The sequence below is a fragment of the Trachypithecus francoisi genome, unplaced genomic scaffold (genome assembly GCF_009764315.1).
Source record: "Trachypithecus francoisi isolate TF-2019V2 unplaced genomic scaffold, Tfra_2.0 Lachesis_group16, whole genome shotgun sequence".
Taxonomy (NCBI): domain Eukaryota; kingdom Metazoa; phylum Chordata; class Mammalia; order Primates; family Cercopithecidae; genus Trachypithecus; species Trachypithecus francoisi.
This window is the reverse complement of record NW_022681461.1, coordinates 91,404,640-91,429,306: the sequence shown is the minus strand read 5'-3', so window position 1 is coordinate 91,429,306 and position 24,667 is coordinate 91,404,640. Positions and strand designations below refer to the sequence as shown.

At 45.2% G+C, this 24,667-nt stretch overlaps 2 protein-coding genes across 5 annotated transcripts in view; one reads left to right on the top strand and one right to left on the bottom strand.

Annotated features, from left to right (window-relative positions):
* The first annotated feature begins 2,804 nt into the window (after nucleotides 1-2,804).
* Nucleotides 2,805-24,538, top strand: CLTA (clathrin light chain A). 4 transcript variants are annotated; one of them, XM_033238108.1, is made up of 7 exons: nucleotides 2,805-3,222; nucleotides 10,212-10,249; nucleotides 11,752-11,869; nucleotides 16,938-17,049; nucleotides 21,771-21,824; nucleotides 23,107-23,142; nucleotides 24,089-24,538. In XM_033238108.1, exons 1-7 carry the CDS (start codon nucleotides 3,006-3,008, stop codon nucleotides 24,258-24,260), a joined length of 747 nt encoding a protein of 248 aa, XP_033093999.1. In that variant the 5' UTR covers nucleotides 2,805-3,005; the 3' UTR covers nucleotides 24,261-24,538. The 4 variants fall into 4 exon arrangements, with proteins under 4 accessions (XP_033093999.1, XP_033094001.1, XP_033094000.1 ...); XM_033238110.1 differs by lacking the exon at nucleotides 21,771-21,824; XM_033238109.1 differs by lacking the exon at nucleotides 23,107-23,142.
* GNE (glucosamine (UDP-N-acetyl)-2-epimerase/N-acetylmannosamine kinase) overlaps nucleotides 9,748-24,667 on the bottom strand; it is a 79,171-nt gene continuing 64,251 nt past the window's right edge. Inside the window, exon 12 of the mRNA XM_033238107.1 lies at nucleotides 9,748-9,953. Within this exon, the coding sequence (XP_033093998.1) occupies nucleotides 9,820-9,953 (134 nt within the window). The 3' untranslated portion in view covers nucleotides 9,748-9,819. The remainder of the gene's footprint in view (nucleotides 9,954-24,667) is intronic.

The window sequence follows — 24,667 nt, the reverse complement described above, 5'->3', positions numbered from 1 at the left end:
TTCCATCACCCAGCTCTAACTGAACTCTCTCCAATCTCTCTGACCCACCCCTCTACCTCCTTCGCATATAGCCATCCTCCAAGATTTAGGCCTCAGTCCTTCCCTCTCTAGTCTCCATCTGTGGTCCCACTCTCTCCTGTACACACTTCTGTTGGGAGTCGAAAAGGCCAAAGGGATCATGACCAACTAAGCATTCCACTGGAGGTTGTATGATCAAACAGCAAACTGTTTATCATGAATGTAGGATGTGAGCAAACACACTGCACCTGCCACCAAAAGGTTTGCTGATGGACATCACTCCCTGGTGCAGGGCTCCTTGAAGTTATCTAAGAAATATAGCACTTATTGTTCAAATGATGCAGTCTCACAAGCCTGCTGTGAACCAAACCTCCGACTGACAATTACCCGACAATCACCCCCCCTTTCTCGCTATCTCTTTTGCCTAAATATGGAGGGCTATGTAAAGCTTAGGGCGGCAAAGTGCCCCTGTCCACTAGCAGCAAAGTGCTCCTGACCCCTTCTTCCAAATATACTCTTTTGTCTCTTGTCTTTTATTCCTGTTGCCCACCCCACTTTGTTCAGTCCACCAGGGATCATGGCAGGTTACACACTTCTAGTTCCTGGACATCTCCTAAATCTTCTGTCTCCTGGCAATCACCTGAGCTCCCCTAAAGCCCTCAAACGAATGGTTCTGGCAATTTCACAGATTCTTGATTTATGACCCCATCCTTTCCCCTTGCCTTTTTCCCAGCCCCTACCTCTGGTCGGTCACCAAATTAGCCACTTCCCTATTGGGACCCGCTTTCCCATTAATGCTCCCCACTCAGTTCCATGCCTCTGCCCTGCCCAGACCTTCATCATGTCACTCCTGACATCTCTGTCCACAGCCTCTGCCCCATTCCTCCTGCACCCAGGGACCCGATTGACCTCATAAGAAGCAGTTGATCAAAACATTCCTTTATCTTAAAACTTCCACGGTTCCTTATTGCCATTAAGACTCCTTAACATGGACTGCTTTCAGGGCTCCGGAATCTGTCCCCAGATTTACCTTCAATTATTTATCTTGTGAGTCCTTCAGACTCCAACTAATTTACTCACTGTCCCCAAAACATGCCAAACATTTTCCCACCTCTGAACTTTTACATGACACTAACATTAGACCCTCATTATTGACTTCTAAATTTTACCAATATTTCAAAACTGAGCTCCAAGCCACCTCTGTGAAATCATCTGTAAATACATCAGCTATTCCTCCAATTTTGAGTGTATACATGTTTGTTGCTTTTGCATAATATGTAATGCCTCCTCTAGCAAGGGAATCACAGGAGAGCTTCTCCCAAAGTCATGCATTTCCCCAGAAATAATGCTGTCTGTTCCGCAGCTACTACTGTTGTGAGCAACTAAAAGTTGTCTTCCTTGGGCTCTCTCATAGTAGTCCCTGCCCCTCTCTTCCTCGAGACTATGTCAAGGCTAATGTGAAAATACTTCATGCACTGTTGAAAATGTATGTTAGGGATAAGCATAAAACAACAGACAGGGGAAACAGAATCAATTGCAGACCCTAACATTTTAACTTTCTTAAATGTTTTTCTTCAATACTTTCCTATAGCTCATCCTTTAAATGACTTTAAAATTATGCTTTAAGTAAACATATGCTTTAAATAGTTTTTATTTGCTTCATTTTTCCTTCATAACTATCCCCTTTTTTTGTCATCAAAGATACGTGCGTTTTTTTAAAAGAAAACTTTCTTGTCTCCTGCTATCTCTGGAAGCTTCTTGTTGACCTCTGGCTGGTTTTTTGGTTTCTTTTTCTGGCTTTTCATTTCTTAGGGGGTTGGTGGTGGTGGTGAAGGAGGTCTTCTGGTGGCCCCTGCATCAGCGCACCCCCTCAACATGAGCATGATTGACTGGAATCACTGTTATTTCTACGGTGTAGACAAAATCAGCCATGTAGCTATTAACATCTCCCTGATTTAGAAAGAAATACTGAACTTTCTTTTTCCTGCTGTCCTTAGCGAGGAAAGGTGTAAACACAAGAGACTGTAGCTAGTATTGGAAGTCCCCAGGAGACAGGCGTTTCCTCTTGGTCACTGACTCCCTGGGTGACTGACGCCCCTTGAACAGCAGGGCCACCGTTGTTTCCTTTGAAGCAAGTGATCCTTAAGGAATTTTCCAGGTTTAGTAACTTCTGTCTAGCTCTGAAAAGACGTAATGGCTCCAAAAGTGCTTCGTTGAAGAAAATAAGATATATTCATTTTTAAATAAAAATACTTATGGGCGAGAAAAATCGGATTGGACTGAATCAATTACAGTAAATCTGTGGGCCCTAAGGGAGCAAATAATCCAGGCTGGCTGGAAGAGTTAAATATTTTAAATTTATAAAGCCAGGGCAAACACATAAAAGGATTCAATCTTCTTCTTCTTCTTTTTTTAAGGATTCAATCTTCTAACAATCCCGGGAGGGGGGCAAGAGCAGGATTCTTGTTTCCATTTTAAGAATGAGGAAACTGAGGTTCAGAAAGCCTAAGTGGCATGCCGCTTCAGTAATCGGCCAATCGTCGCCGTCTAACTTCACCTCACCTCCCAGTGCAGCACTAGAGTCCCCTCAGGGGTGGCCGTCCCTGGTCAGTCCAGCTCCAGCAGGCCGGGAGGGTAGAACGTTCCCTGTCAGGCAGCACTTCCGCCTCCCGGGGCCCGCGCAGCTCACCTCCTTCACCTCCCGCGCTACCCCAGTCACGAGTTGTTTTCGGGGGCCCGCCCCTCCACTTGCTGATTGGGTAGCTCCTGAACCATTGCTGTCTTCTGATTGGTTGTTCCTTTTTTGGCTCTCCAACACCGCCTAGACCGACCGGATACACTGGTAGGGCTTCCGCTTCCCCCTTCGCCCTCCTCCCGCTTGTCCTCCTCTCCCAGTCGGCACCACAGCGGTGGCTGTCGGGCGTGGTGTCGGTGGGTCGGTTGGTTTTTCTCTCACTGTTGGTGTCCGTGCCGTTGAATTGCCCGCCATGGCTGAGCTGGATCCATTCGGCGCCCCTGCTGGCGCCCCTGGCGGTCCCGCGCTGGGGAATGGAGTGGCCGGCGCCGGTGAAGAAGACCCGGCCGCGGCCTTCTTGGCGCAGCAGGAGAGCGAAATTGCGGGCATCGAGAACGACGAGGCCTTCGCTATCCTGGACGGTGGCGCCCCCGGGCCCCAGCCGCACGGCGAGCCGCCGGGGGGTCCGGGTGAGAGTGCGGTCGCGTTTGGGGCGAGAGGACTTGTCTGGAAACTCGGCCCACAGTGGGTCCGAGAGCTTCTGTGTGACTTGTGCTCCTTGCTGAATTAGGAGGTTAGGGAGCAGTGCAAAAAGGAAACGAGACCCTGGCCCAGTCATGCAGAAACCTAGGCTTGAGAAGCCTGGTCGGTTCTCAGCGTGTTTAAGTGCTTCTGGGCGCGGGCGGAGCGAGAAAGCAAGTATAGGGTGGCAGGCTTCGGAGCCGGAAGAAGCCCGTTCAATTCAGCAACTTTTCATTAAGCACTTACTGTGCCTTTAGTCCGGTCTCTGAAGCAACCGCATTGGCGCAGTTTTTCCAGACTTATAAGCAAGTCTGAGCCGAGCACAGAACTCCAGTTATTAGAAAAGGAGGGCAGAAAAAAAATAAGAATGGAAATATTGTTTTTTTGAGATATACAAACAAAAGTAGCAATGCAGTTCAGCATTTAAGCACTTAAGGTGTACAGAGTGTTGGATTACGAGGAGGAAGGAGTGAGTAGGGAACTCAGGAAAGATGGTCTAGGGTCTGGAGAAAGAACTGCCAAGCAGGATAGGAGTTTCTATGGTTGAGCGGTTGATTTACAGCTAGGACTTATGGAGCTCTCCCCCTGGGAACAGCTTTGGTAGGCAGTATTGCCTAAGTAGAACCCACGATTAGCCTAAACCAATCAGGGAGGGATGAAGAGGTGAATAGAGAATGTTCTCAGCCAAACTCAAGTAAAAATGTGGCAGGTAGGATGGCAGTTTGACTTTTGGATGCCTTACCTGTGTGTGATGCTTAGGATCAGGAGTGGAAAAGACCTATTTAATAATACAAAGAAGTAGGAAATTCAGCCAGAAGAAATGAAATACGGCTTTTCATTCACTTAAAAATTTTCAACTAAGGGAGAATAGCGCTCTGTTAGGGCATATAGGAGTAGTGTCTACACTAATCTGATTTCAAACCTTAAGGGGCCAAGTAGGTAACATATACGAGAGAAGCTGACTTGACATGAGACAGTAGAAGTGTTGGAGACTGAGACTTTGGTGCACTATAGTAGTGCTCTGTGTAAAGGCATTCAGACCCAGCAATCTCAAGTTACTACGCCAGCCAGGCAGAACCTTTCGATGGATGGATTGGGGAGGGTGCTGCTAGTTTGCAGCCCCTGAGTTTTTGACTGCACCATGTTGCTTCCTAAGCAAATCAGTCCCCTAATAAGAACTTAGTGGGAACATGTAATATGCCCGAATATGCAACTTTATAGCAAGTAGGTTGGACTGAACTGGGCTGTGATTGCGAGATGAGGTTGGCCATAAGTGATTAGGAGATATTTTCATTGGGTGGTCTCTAACATTTGTCTGAGTATTTTAAAATTGACTTCTTAGATCCTTAGTTTACCTTCCTTGTTTAGTAGAAGAGAAACAATCCTAGAGAGAAATAACTTGCTTTAAAAAGTACGAGTTAATAGATGAGCCCCAAGTCTACCACATTCTGTTGTAGTGTTGAGTTGTTTTAGCCGGGGTGGGGTGCGATAAGAGGCAGTTGTGGCTGTCCCAGGTAGAACAGATTTGGGAGAAGCAGGACCCAAGATCTATAGTTGGAAGATTGTCCTGATTCAAGGACAGTGTTACCCTTACTGTTTTATCTCCACTACCTAGCAGTGTGTCTGACATTTAGTAGATGCTCACGTTTGACAGAGAAATGGGCAAAAATGTCAGATCCAAGGGTCCTGTGTAGAACTGACAGATCTTGGTGACAGGCAGTTAGGGAAGGTAAAAGGAAGAGAATAGAGTTGGATACTCAGGTCCTTTGTGCATCAAGCCTTCAGCAAAGGGAAGGAAAGAAATGATTGCTGACTTAGTTCCTAGGAAGGACTTTCTTAGTGAACTAAGCATTTGGTGACTTAAAGCCAGATTTCTGACAGTGTAATTGAAGTTGGTAATATGCAGTGGTCAGCATTTCCTTTGGGGATTAGAGAACTGATTGGACACTTTTTCTCTCTTAGTTTTCTTTTTCCTTCTTTCTTTTTTTTTTTTTTTTAAGATATGCTCTAGTGGTTAAGATTCTATGCTATCCTAAACTGCTTGAGTGTGAGTTTAGCTTTGTGATCTCAGACAATGTATATAACTACCACCACTGCCCAGCCTCAGTTTTCTCCTTTGTAAAAGTTGCATAATATAGTTTATAATGCTATGTGGCATCTTTAGGATTACATTAAAGAGTGTCTATAAAGTGCTTACAGTTATATAGTAAGTATCCAGTGAATTTCAGCTACTGTTAGTGGGAGAAAGGAGTTACAAGGCCTTTAGGCTTTGAAGTGTACTGAGTAAATTGAGAGGTTTTAGGCGGGAGCTCTCTTTCTGATGTATTATACAGAGAGTCATAGGCAGTCAGCTATGACAGATTGATGAGAGGAAACTAAACTGGCCCCAGCCTTGCGGAAAGCGCCTATGGAGGATGGGCACAGGCAAAAACCAGAGAAGTTAGGGCTGAGCCTTGGATGACTCCCTTGGTTGTTAAGAGATCCAGAAAAAGAGACATAGGTTTAGAGGCAGGAAGTAACCAGCTGGGTGAAGTGATATTGAGGTAACCAGCTGGGGGGATATTGAGGAAGAACAGGTGGTCATGAAGGAGGCAGCACAAGTAGAGCTGTGGAAAAGCTCTCAATCATGAGGGCTGAGTGGGGGAAGAGAACAGGAGAGACAGGCCACAGACAGAGTACGGCAGTGAGGCACTATTAGGGTGTTTTGTTGTTTTTGAGACAGAGTTTCGCTGTCGCCCAGGCTGGAGTGCAGTGCCGTGATCTTGGTTTACTGCAACCTCTGCCTCCTGGGTTCAAGCAGTTCTCCTGCCTCAGCCTCCTGAGTAGCTGGGATTACAGGCGTGTACCACCATGTTCAGCTAATTTTTGTATTTTTCTTAGAGATGGGGTTTCACCATGTTGGCCAGGCTGGTCTCAAACTCCTGACCTCACGTGATCTTCCCACCTCGGCCTCCCAAAGTGTTAGGATTACAGGCGTGAGCCACTGTGCCCGGCCTATTTATTATGTTTTTGACAAGTTACTTCTTTCTTTTTTGGGGGGGGGGGCGGGGGGAGATGGAGTTTTGCTCTTATTGCCCAGGCTGGAGTGCAATGGCACAATCTCAGCTCGTAGCAACCTCTGCCTTCCGGGTTCAAGTGATTCTCCTGCCTCAACCTCCCGAGTAGCTGGGATTACAGAAACCCACCACCATGCCCAGCTAACTTTTTGTATTTTTAGTAGAGATGAGGTTTCACCATGTTGGCCAGACTGGTCTTAAACTCCTGACCTTAGGTGATCCACCCGCCTCGGCCTCCCAAAGTGCTGGGATTACAGGCGTGAGCCACTGCACCTGGAGACAAGTTAGTTCTTGTAGGAGAAAAAAGAGACACAGGTGAATTAAAGTGAAGCTTTCTGGAGAAGTAATTTTATTGGTAGCAGTGGTGGAGGGAAGTTTAGGGAAATCTCATGAGTGATAGTTAATTATACTGCACATTTGCTGTGTGCCGGTACACTTTCAGATACCGGCAGTAGCTCTGCGGGTTAAGTGGTAGTGTCATATTTCAGATGAGAATGGATCAGTGTGGAAGTTGAGCAGTGTCCCTAAGGTAGCAAGGTAATAAATGGCTCAAGTGCAGCTTCAAACCTAGGTCTGCTTGACTTCAAATGTTTCTGGAATGTGGAAAGTTGAAGGTGGGTTTGGGACAGTCTTTCACTTTGAAAACTTTGGCCCTTTTTCTGTCTGGAGTTCCTGAAAGGCCCTAGAAAGCTTCCTTCTGAAGCATCGTGTTGCTTAGTTTAGTTGTCCTAGTAAGTCAAGGCCCTACATGTCCTTTCTGCATGTTTCCCCAGCAACAGAGGATCCCTTGGCTTGAGCCAGTTGTTGATTCTTGTAAGAATGTTAGTGCAGTAATACAGTAACTAATAAAGAGGAAAGCAGATGCCAGTGGGTCTGGAGGAGTCTTCAGACAGACAGCATGTGATTTTTTAAGGAGATGTGGGATGAGGATTGCTTCTTGTTTTGCATATGGAGTAGTGATCAAAGTCTCTCATATTCCAGCCCAGGGCTAGACTATATTAGTGGATAGTTGGTATGTCAACTGTACTATATTAACCATAATGTAGGCCTGGCCAGACTAGGCATTGTAGGATCTAGGATTTAAAACTATCTCACTCTTATGTCTTCACAAAAATAAATTCCAGGTGGATTAAAGAGAGACATTTAAAAAATAGAAGAACAAAAGTGAATATTTGTCTACCTTATAATAGGAAAGGCCTTCAGCATAAAAGCAGATACAGAAATCATAAAGAAAAAGTTGATCATGTCTACATACACAAATTAAGTTGTTCCAGGTGTTAAATACCATAAACCAAATCAAAAGAGAAACTAGGGAAAATGCTTGACTATTAATACAGAGCGAATGCTTAGAGATCAAAAAATAGCAGGAAAATAGGCAAACTCAGAAAATTCAGTAAAGAAGAAAATCAGATGTCAGGTATGTGATTACCTTACTGGAAATAAGATTGGCACAACAAAGCCACCATGAGTTTTTTTTCCATTATCAAATTAGCAAAAATTTTAAAACATGATCAAGCACAGTCCCTAGTATCAGGGAAGGTCTAAGAAATGGGGCACTTGTGCTGCCAGTAGTAATATAAACTGGTAGACTAATAGGAACAAGTGGGTAGGGTTTTAGAAGTCTTTAAAATACATATCCTGGGCGGGGTGCGGTGGCTCACGCCTGAAATCCCAGCACTTTCGGAGGCCGAGGTGGGCGGATCACCTGAGGTCAGGAGTTCGAGATCGGCCTGATCAACATAGTGAAACCTCGTCTCTACTAAAAAATGCAAAAATTAGTTGGGCATGGTGGCATGTGCCTGTAATCCCAGCTATTCGGGAGGCTGAGGCAGGAGAATCGCTTGAACTTGGGAAGTGGAGGTTGCAGTGAGCCGAGATCGCGCCACTGCACTCTAGCCTGGGCAACAGAGTGAGACTCTGTCTCAAATAAAATAAAATAAAATAAGCCGGGTGTGGTGGCTCAAGTCTGTAATCCCAGCACTTTGGGAGGCTGAAACGGGTGGATCACGAGGTCAGGAGATCGAGACTATCCTGGCTAACATGGTGAAACCCCATCTCTACTAAAAAAATACAAAAAAACTAGCCGGGTGAGGTGGCGGGCGCCTGTAGTCCCAGTTACTGGGGAGGCTGAGGCAGGAGAATGGCGTGAACCTGGGAGGCAGAGCTTGCAGTGAGCTGAGATCCGGCCACTGCACTCCAGCCTGGGTGACAGAGCGAGACTCCGTCTCAAAAAATAAAATAAAATAAAATAAAATAGAATAGAATAAAATACAATAAAATAATATAATCCTGGCTGGGCGTGATGGCTCATGTCTGTAATCCCAGTACTTTGGGAGACTGAGGTGGGTGGATTTTCTGAGGTCAGGAGTTTGAGACCATCTGGCCAATGTGGTGAAACCCCGTCTCTACTAAAACTGCCAAAAAAAAAAAAAAAATTAGCCGGACATGATAGCTCACACCTATAGTCCCAGCTACTCAGGAGGCTGAGGCAGGAGAATCACTTAAACAATCCAGGAGGCGGAGGTTGCAGTGAGCCGAGATGGCACCACTGCACTCCAGCCTGGGCAACAGAGCAAGATTCTGTCTCAAAAAAAATAAAATACATATCCTGTGATCCAGCAATTCCTTTTTTTCTTCTTCTTCGTCTTTTTTGTTTGTTTTTGTTTTTTGATTTTTTGAGATAGAGTCTCGCTCTGTTGCTCAGGCTGGAGTGCAGTGGCGCGATCTTGGCTCACTACAACCTCTGCCTCCCGGGTTCAAACTATTCTTCTCCTTCAGCCTCCTGAGTAGCTGGGATTATGGGCTCATGCCACCACCCTGGCTAATTTTTGTATTTTTAGTATACAGAGGTGTGTTTCACCATGTTGGCCAGGCACGTCTCTAACTCCTGACCTTGAGTGATCCTCCCGCCTCAGCCTCCCAAAGTGCTGGGATTACAGGCATGAGCCACTGCGCCTGGCTGTAACCCAGCAATTCTACACATAGGAATTTGTTACAGAGGTGAAATTGAATATGTTTCCCCTATACTTTCACTAGTTTGATAAACTTCATATTTCACAAACTTTATAGAATGCTTTAAAAACTATATAGGTAGGTGGCACATGGCTTAAAGTAGTAAAAGGCCACTGACATAATAAACTACAAGAAACTCATTTTTGTATTGACATATAGGAGTAAAAGTCAACTAGGAAAATTAAGAAAAATATGAGAGGCCAGGCATGGTGACTCATGCCTGTAATCCAACAATTTGGGAGACTGAGGCGGGTGGATCGCTTGAGTCCAGGAATTCGAAAGCAAACTGGGCAGTGTGGCGAAATCCCCTCCCTACAAAAAATAGAAAAATTAGCCAGGCGTGGTGGCGCATGCCTGTAATCCCAGCTCCTGTGCGGACTGAGGTGGGAGGGTCGCTTGAGCCCAAAAAAGGTCGAGACTACAGTAAGCCATGATTGGGCCACTGTGCTACAGCCTGGGCGACAGAGCAAGACTGTCTCAAAGATGAAGCTGCAGGTCTCTGCTCACTATGGGTGATTCCAGGGCACACTTTTTTTTTTTTTCTTCTGCAGAACTTTCATAGAGAAACACGGTTCTCTGAGACTCTTCTGCCAGTCTTCCATTTGTTACCACTGTAAAATAAAAAACAGAAAACAAAATCAAAAGGTTTTGGACTTGGGAGCTCGAGGACAGATGTGTCCACATTTTGGTGAAGTTTGTATATAAGCACATCTTGGTTTTATTATTTTGTTGTATATAGCACCTACCACAGGGATAGCGTTTAGTAGCTCAAGGTTCATACGGCATACAGTGCTGTATTCCGCTGTACAACTTTTTGGCCCAGTGTTTGACCAGTCTTCATTGATAGACCAAAATCTTATGTCTTGCAGATGCTGTTGATGGAGTAATGAATGGTGAATACTACCAGGTACAGAGTACTCTGTTTCTATTCATTGATAGTGATTGAGAGTTTTCCTTTCCTGTGATTTTAATTGACCTAGAAAGAAACCCCAGTCCTTTGACTTTCCTGGATGTATTACTGGCTGGTATGTTATCTACCAAAGTGGAAAGATTTTTAAAGAGAGGTAGCATTGATAAAAAGAGAACTGTTTTAAAATGTTATTTACCTGCTCCTCATGTTATCACCTTTATTCTAAAGAAACTACTCTTCAAATGACACTGTGTTAAGTGCAGTAAGTTAGTACTAATACTTTAAATAGTTCTTCTTCCATCTTTGTTTATAGTCTGATTAGGTTAACCTGGTAATGTTCCTTAGTTCAGTGAGCGGCATATGGAATAATTCTGTAAAGATTAACATTTATTTGAGTCTTTTTTTTTTTTTGAGACAGTCTCTGTTGCCTAGGCTGGAGTGCAGTGGCGCGATCTGGTCTCATTGCAACCTCCATCTCCTGGGTTCAAGTGATTCGTCCGCCTCAGCCTCCTGAGTAGCTAGAATTACAGGTGCACGCCACCACGCCTGGCTAATTTTTTGTATTTTTAGTAGAGATGGAGTTTCGCCATATTGGCCAGGCTGGTCTTGAACTCCTAGGCTGAAGTTATCCGCCCACCTCGGCCTCCCAAAGTGTTGGGATTACAGGCGTGAGCCACCACACCTAGCCTATGTGGTTGCCTTTTTTTTGGGGAGGGGGTTGGGAGGGCGGGACAGGGTCTCACTCTGTCACCCAAACTGGAGTGCAGTGGTGCAGTCTTGGCTCACTGCAACCTCCATTCCCCAGGTTCTAGCAAATTCTCCTCCTGCCTCAGCCTCCCCAGTAGCTGGGATTACAGGCACATGCCACTACCACCTGGTTCATTTTGTATTTTTAGTAGAGACGGGTTTCACTATGTTGGCCAGGCTGGTCTCGAACTCCTGACCTCAAATGATCCACCCACCCCGGCCTCCCAAAGTGCTGGAATTACAGGCGTGAGCCACCGTGCCTGGCCTATGTTGTTGCTTTTAAGATAATCCTTTAACGTTTTACAGCAACCACCATTGTTGTTAGAAACAGGCGTTCTGGCTGGTTGCTTGTGGTGGCTCTGGCCGGGTGTGGTGGCTCACGCCTGTAATCCCAGCACTTTGGGAGGCCAAGGTGGGCAGATAACCTGAGGTTAGGAGTTTGAGACCAGCCTGGCCAACGTGATGAAACCCCATCTCTACTAAAAATACAAAAATAAGCTGTGCGTGGTGGCGGGCGCCTGTAATCTCAGCTACTTGGGAGGAGGCGGAGGCAGGAGAATTGCTTGAACCTGGGAGGCGGAGGTTGCAGTGAGCCAAGATAGTGCCACTGCACTGCACTCCAACTTGGGCGACAAGAGTGAATACTCCGTCTCAAAAAAAAAAAAGAAGAACCAGGGGTTCTAACTCAGGTGAAGTGCATTTTAGGAAGTAATTTTTGGTATTAATATAGCACAATTGTGTTTTGTGTTAAGGAAAGTAATGGTCCAACAGACAGTTACGCAGCTATTTCACAAGTGGATCGATTGCAGTCAGAGCCTGAAAGTATCCGTAAATGGAGAGAAGAGCAAATGGAACGCTTGGAAGCCCTTGGTAAGGAATCCCTTTCTGTCTTTGGGTATCTGTTTTCAGTGGAGTAGTTGACCTGGACTCTACTTTTATTCCTTTTTACTTCAGATTAACTGGTGTCATTGTCTGGTCTTTGGGAAGATATCTTCTCAGCCTGAAGGTTACAAGGCTACCTGCCCAGAGATGCCTAATCACAGGCCATTGTGTAAGGAGTAGGGTGGCTGGAGAGCCCCAAGTTCCTCTCACAGGAAGAGCATAGTGAGGCTGTTACTGACCTCAAGAGTAGCCTCAGGTGGTGTTTATAGGGTGCTGTATAAACTTGAAAGATTCAAGTTTCACATGTCCATGGACTTTCACAGTCCGTTTTTCTTTTTTTTTTTTTGAGACAGAGTCTCACTCTTCCACCCAGGCTGGAGTGCAGTGGCGCGATCTTCGCTCACTGCAAGCTCCACCTCCCGGGTTCACACCATTCTCCTGTCTCAGCCTCCCAAGTAGCTGGGACTACAGGCGCCCACCACCATGCCTGGCTATTTTTTTTGTTTGTTTGTTTGTATTTTTAGTAGAGATGGGGTTTCATCACGTTGGCCAGGCCGGTCTCAATCTCTGACCTCATGATCCACCCACCTCTGCCTCCCAAAGTGCTGGGATTATAGGTGTGAGCCACCATGCCCGGCCTCCATTTTTCATTTGAAGGCTGAATTAATTTAAGGTAACATGAGGAAAATGAGGTATGTCAGGAAAAATGTACAGTTTGTTTTTCCTACCTTAATATCTCTGTAAGGTAAGTTTTACAGGTAAGAAAAGTGGAGGAGAGGTAGAATAAGTATTTGGAATACTCAGCTAAGAAATGGTAAGAGTCACAATTTCAGCTGAAGTCTGCCTTGCTTCAAAGTCACTGTGCATCTCCATCAGCCACATTGATTTCTAAACATTTAGTGCGCATGGCCATCTAGCCACATGGCCTGGCATTTGATAAAGAGATGTGTACACGGAGGGTCACCTGTTGGTTCATGATCAGGGGAGACTTGTGTCTATACATGGTGGATTGGAGAAGTATGCAGAGTGTGAGGACATAATCCACATTGTGGCCTTTTGTTTGTTTTTTCTTTTTTTAATCAGCTGACTTTAAGATTCATCTTTTCTCAACTTTACAGAACAACTGAAAGAAGAGGAAAATAAATGTGTGCACCCCCAGAATCAGTAATTAATATTTCACCATATTGGGTTATCTTTATATCAATGATATGTTTTAGACATATACACACATACACAAATTGTTCTGACTGACCTACTTTAAGATAAAGACATCATACACTTCATGTCTAAATATTTCAATGTACACCTCCTAGAAATAATGACATTCTCCTATGTAACCACAGTGTCAGCAGTATTATTCCCTCTTGGGAACTGTTAAACTGGTGAAAACATGAGTCCTTATTTTTCAGATGGGATAACTGACACCCAGAAATAGGAAGGGACATGACCCAGATGACACAGCCAATTAGTGCCAGATCATTTATCTCTCTAGTCCTTTTATCTCTCTAGTCCAATTTAGGTGACTTTCAGAACAAAGAACACACTTAATATTTGAACCTTTATAGCACCATTCAGTAGTAATTTTTTTGGTGGAAATATTCTTTATGTGTGCTGTCTAGTATGGTAGCCACTAACCATATGTAACTGTTAAGTACTTGAAGTGTGGCTTCACATTTCAAGTGTGACTGAGAAACTGAATTTTAAATTTTCTTTAATTTTAATAAATTTGCATTGAAGTAGCCACATGTAGCTAGTAGCTACCATATTGGACAGTGGAACTGAAGGAAAATGAAAATAGGTCCTAACAGCTTTGGTCGTTGTTTGTTCTTTGTGTCTTTTGAGTATGCTTAGAGCCAAGATTTAGCTGGTCTTAGTGCTGCTGGAGTATCTTTCATGTTACAGAACCCAGATTTATAGAACCCAAACCACTCCAAGTTGGAATGCAGTGCAGTGGCATGATCTTGGCTCATAGTTTCCCCAAGCTCTAGCAGTTTTTCTTCTCCATGGAGAGGGTCTACTTTGGTGTCTGGAAAGATTTAATTTTTCAATTATGAACTTGGATACTTAGGGAATGCTCTTATGAGCTGTTTTCTTAATTCAGAGTGCTTTTTTGAGAGAAGTAAAACATTTGGCCTTGCATTCCAACTGAATTGTATTCACTTGGTTCATGAACAAGGTGTTCCTTCAATTTCACCTTTTTTCCTTGCAAAAACTGAGAAAGCACACGATGCCAAAAATAGAGAACTGGTGCCAGTGGTTTTCAGCCTAGCTGCTGGCTACATTCTCAAGTAATTTTCTTTTCTATGACCAGTAACGAGGGTGGCCAGAAGGGAAGGCACCTGTGAGTGTGCTTTGCTGTCTAAGGGGACTCTTCCTCTTCATCCTCTGAGGGGAAGAATTCTAAATTAGTATTGCAGTGGCACTAAAGCTGCAAAAGCCAGAAGACCAATTTAAATGTACTGTTTTATGCAAGTAACCACATCTGTTCAGCAGGTTTTTATTTTTATTTAAATTAATTTTTCAGAGATAAATTTTATATTTTAGACCTAATGTATAATGAATTTTAAATGAACATCAGAATACATAAAAAATACTGTCCAATCAAAAAGGTAATTATTTGGAAGTAATTTCACCACGATTGAAAAGGGGGCCTTAGATTTTAAATTAGGTATTGCCACATGGCACTTCCAGCCCACAGCTTCTCATTGCAGCATAACATCTTCCATTCCACATCCATGCTTCATGCCATGATAGACACATGTTAGATGTTTACTGTAGAGGCTGGGTGGGGTGGCTCAGGTCTGTAATCCCAGCACTTTAGGAGGCTGAGGTGGGAGGATCACTTGAGCTCAGGAGTTCAAGACCAGCCTGGGCACCATAGTGAGACCCTATCTGTACTAAAAAAAAAAAAAAAAAGAAAAAAAATAGCTGGGGTTGGTGGTGCACACCTGTGGTCCCAGCTACTTAGGAGATTGAGATGGGAGGATCACTTGAGCCTGGGAGATTGAGGCTGCAGTGAGCTGTGATAGCACCACTGCACTACAGCCTGGGCTACAGAGCAAGAGACCCTATCTCAAAACAAAAAAAAGTTTACTATGTATACTTAACAGTCATCAGTGAAAAATCTGAGAAAATGATTCTTCTGAATGATAGATCACCTTCTGACAAATCAGATACCAAGATGAACGTTCTTTCTAACCTGAAACTTGGGGGAGTTTCTAGCTGCTATTAGGCTCTTATGGTTACACACAGTCTTTTGCAGGTTGTTACTGTAAGACCTTTCTTGCAAAGGCCCTAAAAATGCCCAAGAATACTTCATTTTTCATCCCTTCTAGTAGTTACTTGACGCCACTACTGCTTTTTACTGTCCTTCTCAAAGACACTAATTACAGTTTGGGCTCTTGCTCTGCACTTTCAAAACTCTGTCCAGATCACTGATGGCCACTTTCTAGTCACATTTTGTGATTATTTCTAGGCTTGCCTCCCTTTTTGTCCCTCCCTTTGGAGGAAGCATAATGAGGTAAGCAAAGTGTAAGCTTTAGAGCCACATCTGGGTTTGAATCTTGGATCTGTCACTTACTATAACCTTTAGGAAGTTCACTCAAACTTTCTGAGCTTTAGTTTTTCTCACTGCTGTAAATGGGATCAGAGTTTATCTTCTTGAGATTGTTGTAAAGATTGAGTTAGATGTCTGTAAAACACCTGCCAGATAGAATGTCCAGAAGAACTTGTTTAAAGTGAAGTATCAGGTTAACTTAAAGTGCCAGCTGCCTCAGTAGCTATGACATGTTGACATGTATTTCTTTTTTTTGTTTTTTTTGTTTTTTGTTTTGTTTTTTGAGATGGAGTCTCGCTTTGTTCCCTAGGCTGGAGTGCAGTGGTGCGATCTCAGCTCACTGCGACCTCTGCCTTCCAGATTCAAGCGATTCTCCTGCCTCAGCCTCCCCAGTAGCTAGGATTATAGGCACATGCCACCACATCCAGCTAATTTTTTGTATTTTTAATAGAGACAGGATTTCACCATGTTGGTCAGGCTGGTCTCGAACTCCTGACCTCAGATGATCCACCTGCCTCGGCCTCCCAAAGTGTTGGGATTACAGGTGTGAGCCACCACGACCAGCTGGCATGTATTTCTTTATCTCTCACCATTTACTGATGTATGTCTCTTTCCCTTATGGGAAAACCATATTTAGTCCTCAGAAACTTCATGTTTCATGTTTGAGAATCCAATCTAGCAAACCTGCTAGGTGTGCATTTTCTTGCTCTCATTTCTAGAACGTTTAGGTTACCTGTTAACAATGATCCCATACCTCTACCCCCTGCACTTCTCTCCAGTGCAGTTTCTTTTGTAGCTCTGCCCTGGCTCTGCCACAAACACACTCTGCAAACTAGGAGTAGATGCTTTGTGGTCCTCTCTAGTGCTAATATTCTGTGTTCTAGCATTCTCTGGTTCCTGAATCATCTCTACTTTTGGTAATTGTCCTAATAGCACCCTGCTTCACAGAAGTGCTTCTACCATATTTAGTTATGAGAGTGCCACCTTGTGTTCCACAAAACCATTGTCAAACCTGGAATATGGACTCGTTTGGGAGAAGACTTAAAAGATTAAGATGAATACCCTACTCTGAACTAATATTGGCAGCATTGGTAAAGAATCCTCTGTAATTGTTTCTCACCCCGTTGGTGCCCAGATGGCTTTTTTCTTATTATTAATAAAAGTCAGTATTTCCACATACAGCCTCCTTTTTCGCTCTGCCAAAAACAAGACAAAACAAAACTAATGACCCACTAAGATGTCAGTGGACTGGGATAAGACCAGGAATAGGATCCAGGAATAGGACTGTGGAAAAGATCAGGCAGGGATAGAAGTACTGAAATCAGAGTTGGTTGTGCAAACAGGGAAAACAAGTTTATTTTCCCCTCCCTCTTCTCCCGCAACATGCACATAAACGTGGACCTGCATCCACTGTAAGTTCACTAAGACCAAAATAAACTGATGAACTTCAGTTTGCACTTTGCCTCAGTTGTATTGTCTTTCTCTTCTCTCTCTTCAAAGATGCCAATTCTCGGAAGCAAGAAGCAGAGTGGAAAGAAAAGGCAATAAAGGAGCTAGAAGAGTGGTATGCAAGACAGGACGAGCAGCTACAGAAAACAAAAGCAAACAACAGGTCAGTCCATGGTGGTTGTAGCACATTTTGTTTTCCAAAATTGAATCAGATCCATTCTCAGCATCCAGTCTAGGTTTTTGTCTTCTGCCTCCTTTAGTGTGAAATGTCTGCAGTTTTTAAAGAAAGTGCTTGAAACAGGTAGCAAGTCTCTCAGGTTTTGTGAGCATAATTCACCCTATTGTTTAGCCATCCCAGCTGTAGTGAGCTTAGCTCTCTGAGAGTTTGGTTAATAAATTATGTGATTCAGCCAAGGGAAAAGTTACTTTTCATGGAACCCTGAAATGAAAGCTGGGTGTCATGAATACACCCCGATCTCGTTACTTTGGATATGATTATAGACTTGGTTCTGTTGAGTATCCTAAATATAGCCCTGCCCTCTGAAAACCCCTTCATGAAGGGGTCCATTGGCAGGAAAATGTGCTTTGTAATTAGACAGCCAAGAATGTTCCAACATAATTACTTTAGAATTGAGGGTTCTGTGAGTACTTATCTGTGCCTTAAAAAGTCTTGAATTGACTTATTAAAAATACTCTGTTTGAAATAGATTTTATTTAGTTACTGATGGTTAAGGAGTTGTGAGGAGAAAAATGCTTTCATTCTCATATCACCACCCACCAGCAGCTGGGCTTTAATGCCCTGCACTTTGAGCCCTTCTTGGAAGCAGCAAAGAGAGGAGATGTGGTGGTGCTTCCTTCAGGACAGGCAGCTTCAGAGCCCAACTTTCACCGAATAGTCAATCCATTCACTTCAGTGTATAAACGGGCCAGACTGGGCCTGGGGATATTTTTAATTTTCAGGGTAGAGCCTTGGGTTCCTGTACGCAGAGGCAGGAAGCAGGTTGGGTTAAGTGCCCTTATCTCTGGCAGCTCTGTTAGACAGAGATGTGGCAGGAGAGAGAGCTAATGGCTTTGCCAGCCAGCCAGTGCCATTGTGGGTCACGTATGACACATCAGTTGGACTCTTTTGTATACTAGCAGCCGTTCAGCTCATTGAATTCCAGCGTGAGCCTGCGTTCTGGTCACCTTCCTCTGGGGGCGGTGTGCTCAAGGAGTGCCTGTCAGGTTCCATGTGGAGTTCTGTGGGACTGCTGTCTGGTGTGCAGGCTGGGTTGCCAGTGCTGATGGCTTCCATCAGCTACGTGGGGCTGTTGTCGAGCCTGTGGTCAGTAGGTGGTGCTGACAGGTCCAGGCTCCTGTGTCCTCTGCTCCTTCAAGATGATTTTCTCCGAGGTGCAAGTTCAGATCAGTAAAGCCAAGTGGGGACTATGTACGAGCACCCTGTGAGCCCTGGGAACTCCCCCAGCCAGCGGTCCTGGCACTTGAGTTTAGTTTGAAGTACTGTAACCATACCAACCCTCCCTGCACAGGATCTGTGATGCTTCAGGAACTTGACACGCAAATTTTCAAACTTAGATAATGAATATGTTGTTAACAGCCTTTCTGTTGCAGAAATTTTTTCAAGGAAGTTTTGCTGAACTGTTAAGAAAGGGATACTCTCTGTATACAGAATCCATTGTTCTCAGAGGGAGTAATGACACCTGTTTTTAGGAGCTTAGTCTTAAAAAGTTTAGTCCCTCCAGGCATTGAGTTTGGGCCTTGGTACCTTTCTTTACTTGGAACTGTAGAATGCTGGGTAAGCTGGTCTCACAGATGAACCTCTTAAGTTCCAGAGAGAAAAAGGGACTTTCCCACCACTCACTGAGAATGTAGAGCTGTTTAGGAAGCAGGTCACTTGCCTTGTGGGAACCTTGCAGCACAGGGCTGACCCTGAGAGCATAAAGCTAGTGGCACACTAGCCATTGTCAGCAGGGCTCTAGGACAGAAGAGATGGCTTTTACACTTTATTCCAGTGATTCTTCACTGGTTGGGGGTGGGAGCCATTTGAGAGTCACTTTGGGGGGCTTCTTCCAAGGGTCTACACCCTCCCTTGGAGATTTTTATATTGCTGACTACTCCCCCCTCCATCCATGTTTGACTCTAAACTTGAGTTCAAAGGAATAGGTCCCATTTAGATGTATAAAGTAATTCGTCCTTGTTATCTGTCTATGGGTAAAGAGTGAATATTTTTAGAAAAGAAAATGGAGACCAGACACCTTGACTCAAACCTATAATCCCAGCATGTTGGGAGGCTGAGGCGGGCAGATCACTTGAGGTCAGGAGTTTGAGACCAGCCTGCCCAACATGGTGAAACCCCGTCTCTACTAAAAATACAAAAATTAGCCAGGTGTGGTGGCATGTGCCTGTAATACCGGCAACTCGGGAGGCTGAGGCAGGAGAATCACTAGAACCCAGGAGGTGAAGGTTACAGTGAGCTGAGATTGCACCACTGCACTCCAGCCTGGGTGACTCGGTCTCAAAAAGAAAACGGGGTGCTCATTTCAAGCAAGTATGATTCTCTCTGGAATGTTAAGGGGACCCGAGAGATAAGGCAGAAAGATGAGAAGTTTGAAAGAGGAAACTCGGAGACAGGAAGGGCATCCAGTTATTTGTGAGAGCATCCTCAGGCCTCCTGCCTTCCAGCTGCCTCACCACTCGGTCACCAAAGCACTAGGAGCACGTCGCGCCTGGTACTGCACTGGGGGTTGGTGTGTGGCCGGCAGACATGGTTCTTGCCCTGCACAATCTGTAGTCTATTGTCAGTCCCCAGACTGCATCTCCCTCCTTTTATCCCAGGCTGGGGCCTCAGTGTCATGGCACAAGAGCTGTGAATTATTCAGTGACAGCCATGGAAAAGAATTTCCTTTTCATAGGAGCCAGCCAGAGCAGTGACTGACTCCTGCAGCTGGATGAGTTTGCGCGTCAAGAACAACCCCAGAACATTTACCCTTTTACAGGTAGCACTTGTGCTTGTCTGCTGTTTCAAGGCTTGAGAAGCTTTGGGGAACGCACAGTTCTCAGAGATGACAAACATTTTTTTCTATGCCCACTTTGAGGCTGTTTATGGAATGAAGTTCTGCATTGTATTCGTGCCTCCAGAGCTTGTCCTGGGGCAGGCATTCCTCTTCCCTCCCGTCTCCCGAGCCTCCCTGAGCCCCTTCCTGCCTCGGCTGAGGATTGCTACTTTCATGTGAAAGACAAGCGGAGGGCCACCTGTGTGTGTCTGATTTTCTGTTTGTTCTGGGCCTGCAACCCTGACAGGGGATATGCTTGTCACTGAGGAGCTCTTTAGTCTTGGGCTAGCTGCAAAGGAGCAAGAGCCTGACATTCAAACTTTGTTGTCTTAGTGATGATTTGACAGGAGTGGTGAAACCTCTACTCTTCTTGTGGAGGGAAACCCAAGTTGAAATCGATCAGGTTTAGCCCTTTGTGTAAACTAAAAGGATTGTGGCTTTACAAGCCAGCCTGCCTTGCCTTTTCCTCCCACTCATTATGCCCACAAACAACTGTTTTCCTGCTGAGTCACTTTAAGTTACAATCAGCCTGCTCTTTTTGCTTTCTTTAAATTCCCACAAAACACCTCCTGTGTGTAAACCAAAATGGGAAAGAAGGAAAGGCATGTGTGAGCTTCAAAATTAACTTAAATTAAAATTACTAGAATTTGCCTTCAGATAAAATATGTGAGGTTAGCTTAATGACCAGGCATGGTTATCCTTGAAAAATGTCTTTCCCTTCGCCCACCCCAAATCGACTTGACAAAGGACAGGGTAAGACTCTGTGAGTGAGGTTCCCTACCCAGCCACAGTGGACAAGAGTGGGCTGGCTGAGCCCAGAGAGTCAGTCCAGGGCAACAGTCAAAGCAGCCTGGCCCCTGCTGTGAACATTTCTCCACCCAGTCTGCCCCCTCCTTCCTGTCTGAGAGCCCTGCCACGTTGAGAGTTAAGAAGGGATGAAGTTCTGGATTCTGGGCTGCACCTTGTCAAAGCCAATTGAGGCTGGTGTAAAAATATTCAGAAACTGTACCCGCTTCTTGAGCAGAGAGCCATATTCAGGAACAACATAAGCCAGGGTCAGGATCCTAGTCCAGTGTTCTTCCCACCAGACCACTCGCCTCCAGCCGTTTTTTCCTGTAAGGTTGAGATTTTAAAATGACCTTATGTGTTCCAGGATTCTGAAAATGTATCGCACCCAGCCAGTGTGGGGAAGCGGTAGTTGGATAATCCAAGATAAAACTGGCTTTGGGTCCTAGCGCATCTGGTGTCTGGCAGCATTCCTGCCCGGTGATATTTACTGAGTTTTGGCAGGAAGGTGGTGTGGCTTTCTGGGCACACACCAGCAGGGAAGAAGCATGACTATATAGTAGAAAGAGCCCTGGACTTAGGGCCAGGCTGCCTTGGTTGTGAGTCCTGAATGCTGCCACTGTGGTGTAGCCGAGTAAGTTGTTTCATCTCTAAGCCTCAGTTACCTCATATGTACAGTGGGGGTGAGAACAGGCAGGGTCATAGGTTGTTAGAGTTAAGGATTGAATCAACATAATGTATGTGAAGGGGCTTAGTCCATAATTGGGTGCTTAATAAATGCCCATGTTGCTGGGGTAAGTCAAAGGGATGAAGCTGGCAGTGCCCACTCTGTCGTGGAGCAATCCCCATGTCGGAAGACCAGCGGGAAACCAGTCCTGCTGAAGTCTGCAGCGCTGGAAGCCTCACAGGGGTTAGGAAGGAGCCTTGGGAGCAGCTCCTCAGAGCACAGTTGCACCTCAATTGTGGATTTTAGATGTTTCTGCTTCTCAATGTTCTCTCTTTTTTCCTGCCTGCTTGCCTGCCTTTTGGACCTCTTGCTGTCTAGGGTGGCAGATGAAGCTTTCTACAAACAACCCTTCGCTGACGTGATTGGTTATGTGTATGTTGCAAAACTAATTCCTTTTTCTTGTGATTCTTTCTACTTTTTGTTTAGAGTTAATGCTCCTTTTATGTCACAAGTTGCTTTGCTTTTTAAATTATTTCAAATTGGCATTTTGGGGGCTGCCTAAGAATTGATAAGTGGGGTATGATCCGTTGATGAATCTTCCAGAATTGTGACTCCCTGCATCCTCTGATGACCATTTTTCATATTGGGGGTTTTGGAGGGAAGAAAGCTAACTCATTTTCAAAATGTGTCATTTGCGATCTTATCTGGGAAGGGTTTGAAGCTCGGGGAAACTCGGCCCTGTTGCTCTTGCTGCTGTCACTGCTGCCATGCCCTGTTGCATGCCTGCCTCAGGTGGGAAGGAGGTTTCCCCACCTGGGAGTAGGTGGCAGTCCCAGGAGGTTAGGAGCCAGTGAGCAGCAGCACCTTGCATTGCCAAAGTCAGAGCTGTGGGGCAGCATTTTCCATACTTGGTTCATTCAAATGATGTGGCGTCATTTGCCTCTCCCTCAGGCAGAAGAGTCCAGAGCAGAGGAGGTTGTCTCTAGTGGGTGTCTATAATTGTTCTTCTGTGGTCTCGCATGTCAGAAATTGCTATTTAGTGGTCAGCTTCTGATGTCCGGTCTCCTAGCACAGGGAAGCCCCCAGCTTTGAGATCAGGATAGTGAAAGTGTCTGATACGGGCCACTTGGGCGTCTCCCCCAGAGCCCCCCAAAAGAAACCTGCATCTTCTCTGGAGAAGGTGTTCTTCTTCTTCTTTTTTTTTTTTTTTAAACGATTCCTGTTATCAAAGCAGTATTGCTGAAGAGTTGGAAACAGTTCTCATTGTCTCCTCCTTAAAAATTAGGGCTGGCTTTACAAGAGAAGTAAAGGTGGAATGGAAGAGGAGAGGAACCTGTAAAAGGTGGGCGATGAGCTCAGGTCTGTAGGGCCTCTCAGGGCCTATGACCTGGAGATGTTCATCCCCTTAGAAGACAGAACTGGGTTTCCTGGGCCCCCAGATGCATTTGCAGTGAGACTTGTGAAATGCTGGACTTACAGGTGGTGTTTGATTTGATTTCTGCACATTCTCTCTGGAGTAGAAATGGAGACTGGAAAGGTCGAGTCTGGTTTTGCTGGGCAGCTGGGTGGCCAGCAAAGCCAGCTGCACGTCCCTAAGCACAGATAGAGTGGCAAGGGCATGTCCAGCTTACTGACCATCTGCATTGAGCTCATTCTCATTTTCTATATCTGACTTAAAGTTTCTCTCGTTTCTTTTCTTCTCTTCACCTTTAAGCACAAACATAAACCATCCTTGCTACAGCCTAGAACAGTTAAGTAAACCTTTCTCACTGCCCCTAACTGTGTGTGCCATGAAGTCGCAGTGTTGTAGTGGCTCTGGGCTTCAGCGGTGTTTGCCACGGCCATCCCTGTGAATAGTGCCAACCCTCCGTCCCTGCAGACCAGTCATCTCCATTGCTTTCGCTTTGCCCGTGATGCTTGTTGGAGTAGATGAATATAGTGTGTCTTACTGCTGTCCTTTCTGGCTGTAGCTCCCACCAGTTAATTCCGAACGGGGGGTGGGCTGACCTTGATGTGAAAGAATGTTGGAGCAGCATCCTGCCAAAAAGCAACTCACGTTGGCTCTCCTGCCAGTGTGCCCTGAGTGGCCCCAAGGCACCTGGCTGGAGGGAAAATGGCAAACTTTTGGCTGACTGGAGAATGTCCTAACAAACCCCCTTCCAGAATGGCTTTAGTCTCTAGTGCCTGCTAGCATGGGAGCTTTGTCTTGAATTCCTTTTGATCTACCCCGTTTCTCTCCAGCCTTAGGAATAAATCTAGAGGCTATTGTGCAATGATCTGTGGGCTTTTTAGAAGTCTCTAAATTTCCTTGAAATTCAGTACAGCCCAGCATAAACTACTCAAGTTCTTGACCAGCCTGCTGCTTTGTTCTTGTTAATAAAAGCAGTGTGTAGCTGGCTAAGGACTTGTTTTATTAATGCTCCACAGGAGCAGAGACAGCCAGACAGAGAGACATAGTGAGCCCTGAACCAAACACCTGTATTCCAACATTTTACACAGTGGTCTGGGCACCCTGTGCCTAGGAGAGCCAGCCACGTGTCTACCTGAGTCTGACCTGGGCCAGGGACTGTTATCTTGGGAAAGCCAGAATGCCATTAAGAAAGGGACAAACAGGCAGTTGCTTGTGTAGCAAGGCAGCCACCAGGTTGCTCAAAGGGGGTTCTACATAAACCAACATATTTTGTTGTTGCTTCCAGGGCAGCAGAAGAAGCCTTTGTAAATGACATTGACGAGTCATCCCCAGGCACTGAGTGGGAACGGGTGGCCCGGCTGTGTGACTTTAACCCCAAGTCTAGCAAGCAGGCCAAAGACGTCTCCCGCATGCGTTCAGTCCTCATCTCCCTCAAGCAGGCCCCGCTGGTGCACTGAAGAGCCACCCTGTGGAAACACTACATCTGCAATATAATCCTACTCAGTGAAGCTCTTCACAGTCATTGGATTAATTATGTTGAGTTCTTTTGGACCAAACCTTTTTGTCTTTAGAGTTGATCATTGTTTGTGATTGCATGTTTCCTTCAACTGTGTTCTCCCTGGCATTCAGAGAGGAGGGGGAGGAGTAAGAGGAAGGGGAGGGAAGCCTCCCAACAGTAGCCTCAACCTGTGCTTTTGTGCATTATTCTGAGAATAAATTTCTGTTTCAAACTGTATTATGTGAAGCTTCTTTATTGACCTCAAGATGTGTTGTAGTTTGGAGTGAGGTTGGAAGGGTTGAGGAACTTCCTTGAAATTTCTAGGGCTGAGGAGGCACAGCCACTGGGCACACAGCCCTGCCTTGA

Bases quoted from the DNA above. Each gene is read 5' to 3' on its own strand.
- CLTA (XM_033238108.1), top strand. From the start codon at position 3,006: ATGGCTGAGCTGGATCCATTCGGCGCCCCTGCTGGCGCCCCTGGCGGT. The intron at 10,250-11,751 runs GTACAGAGTACT...TTTTGTGTTAAG, and splicing joins TGAATGGTGAATACTACCAG to GAAAGTAATGGTCCAACAGA. The intron at 17,050-21,770 runs GTCAGTCCATGG...CTTGCTGTCTAG, and splicing joins AAAACAAAAGCAAACAACAG to GGTGGCAGATGAAGCTTTCT.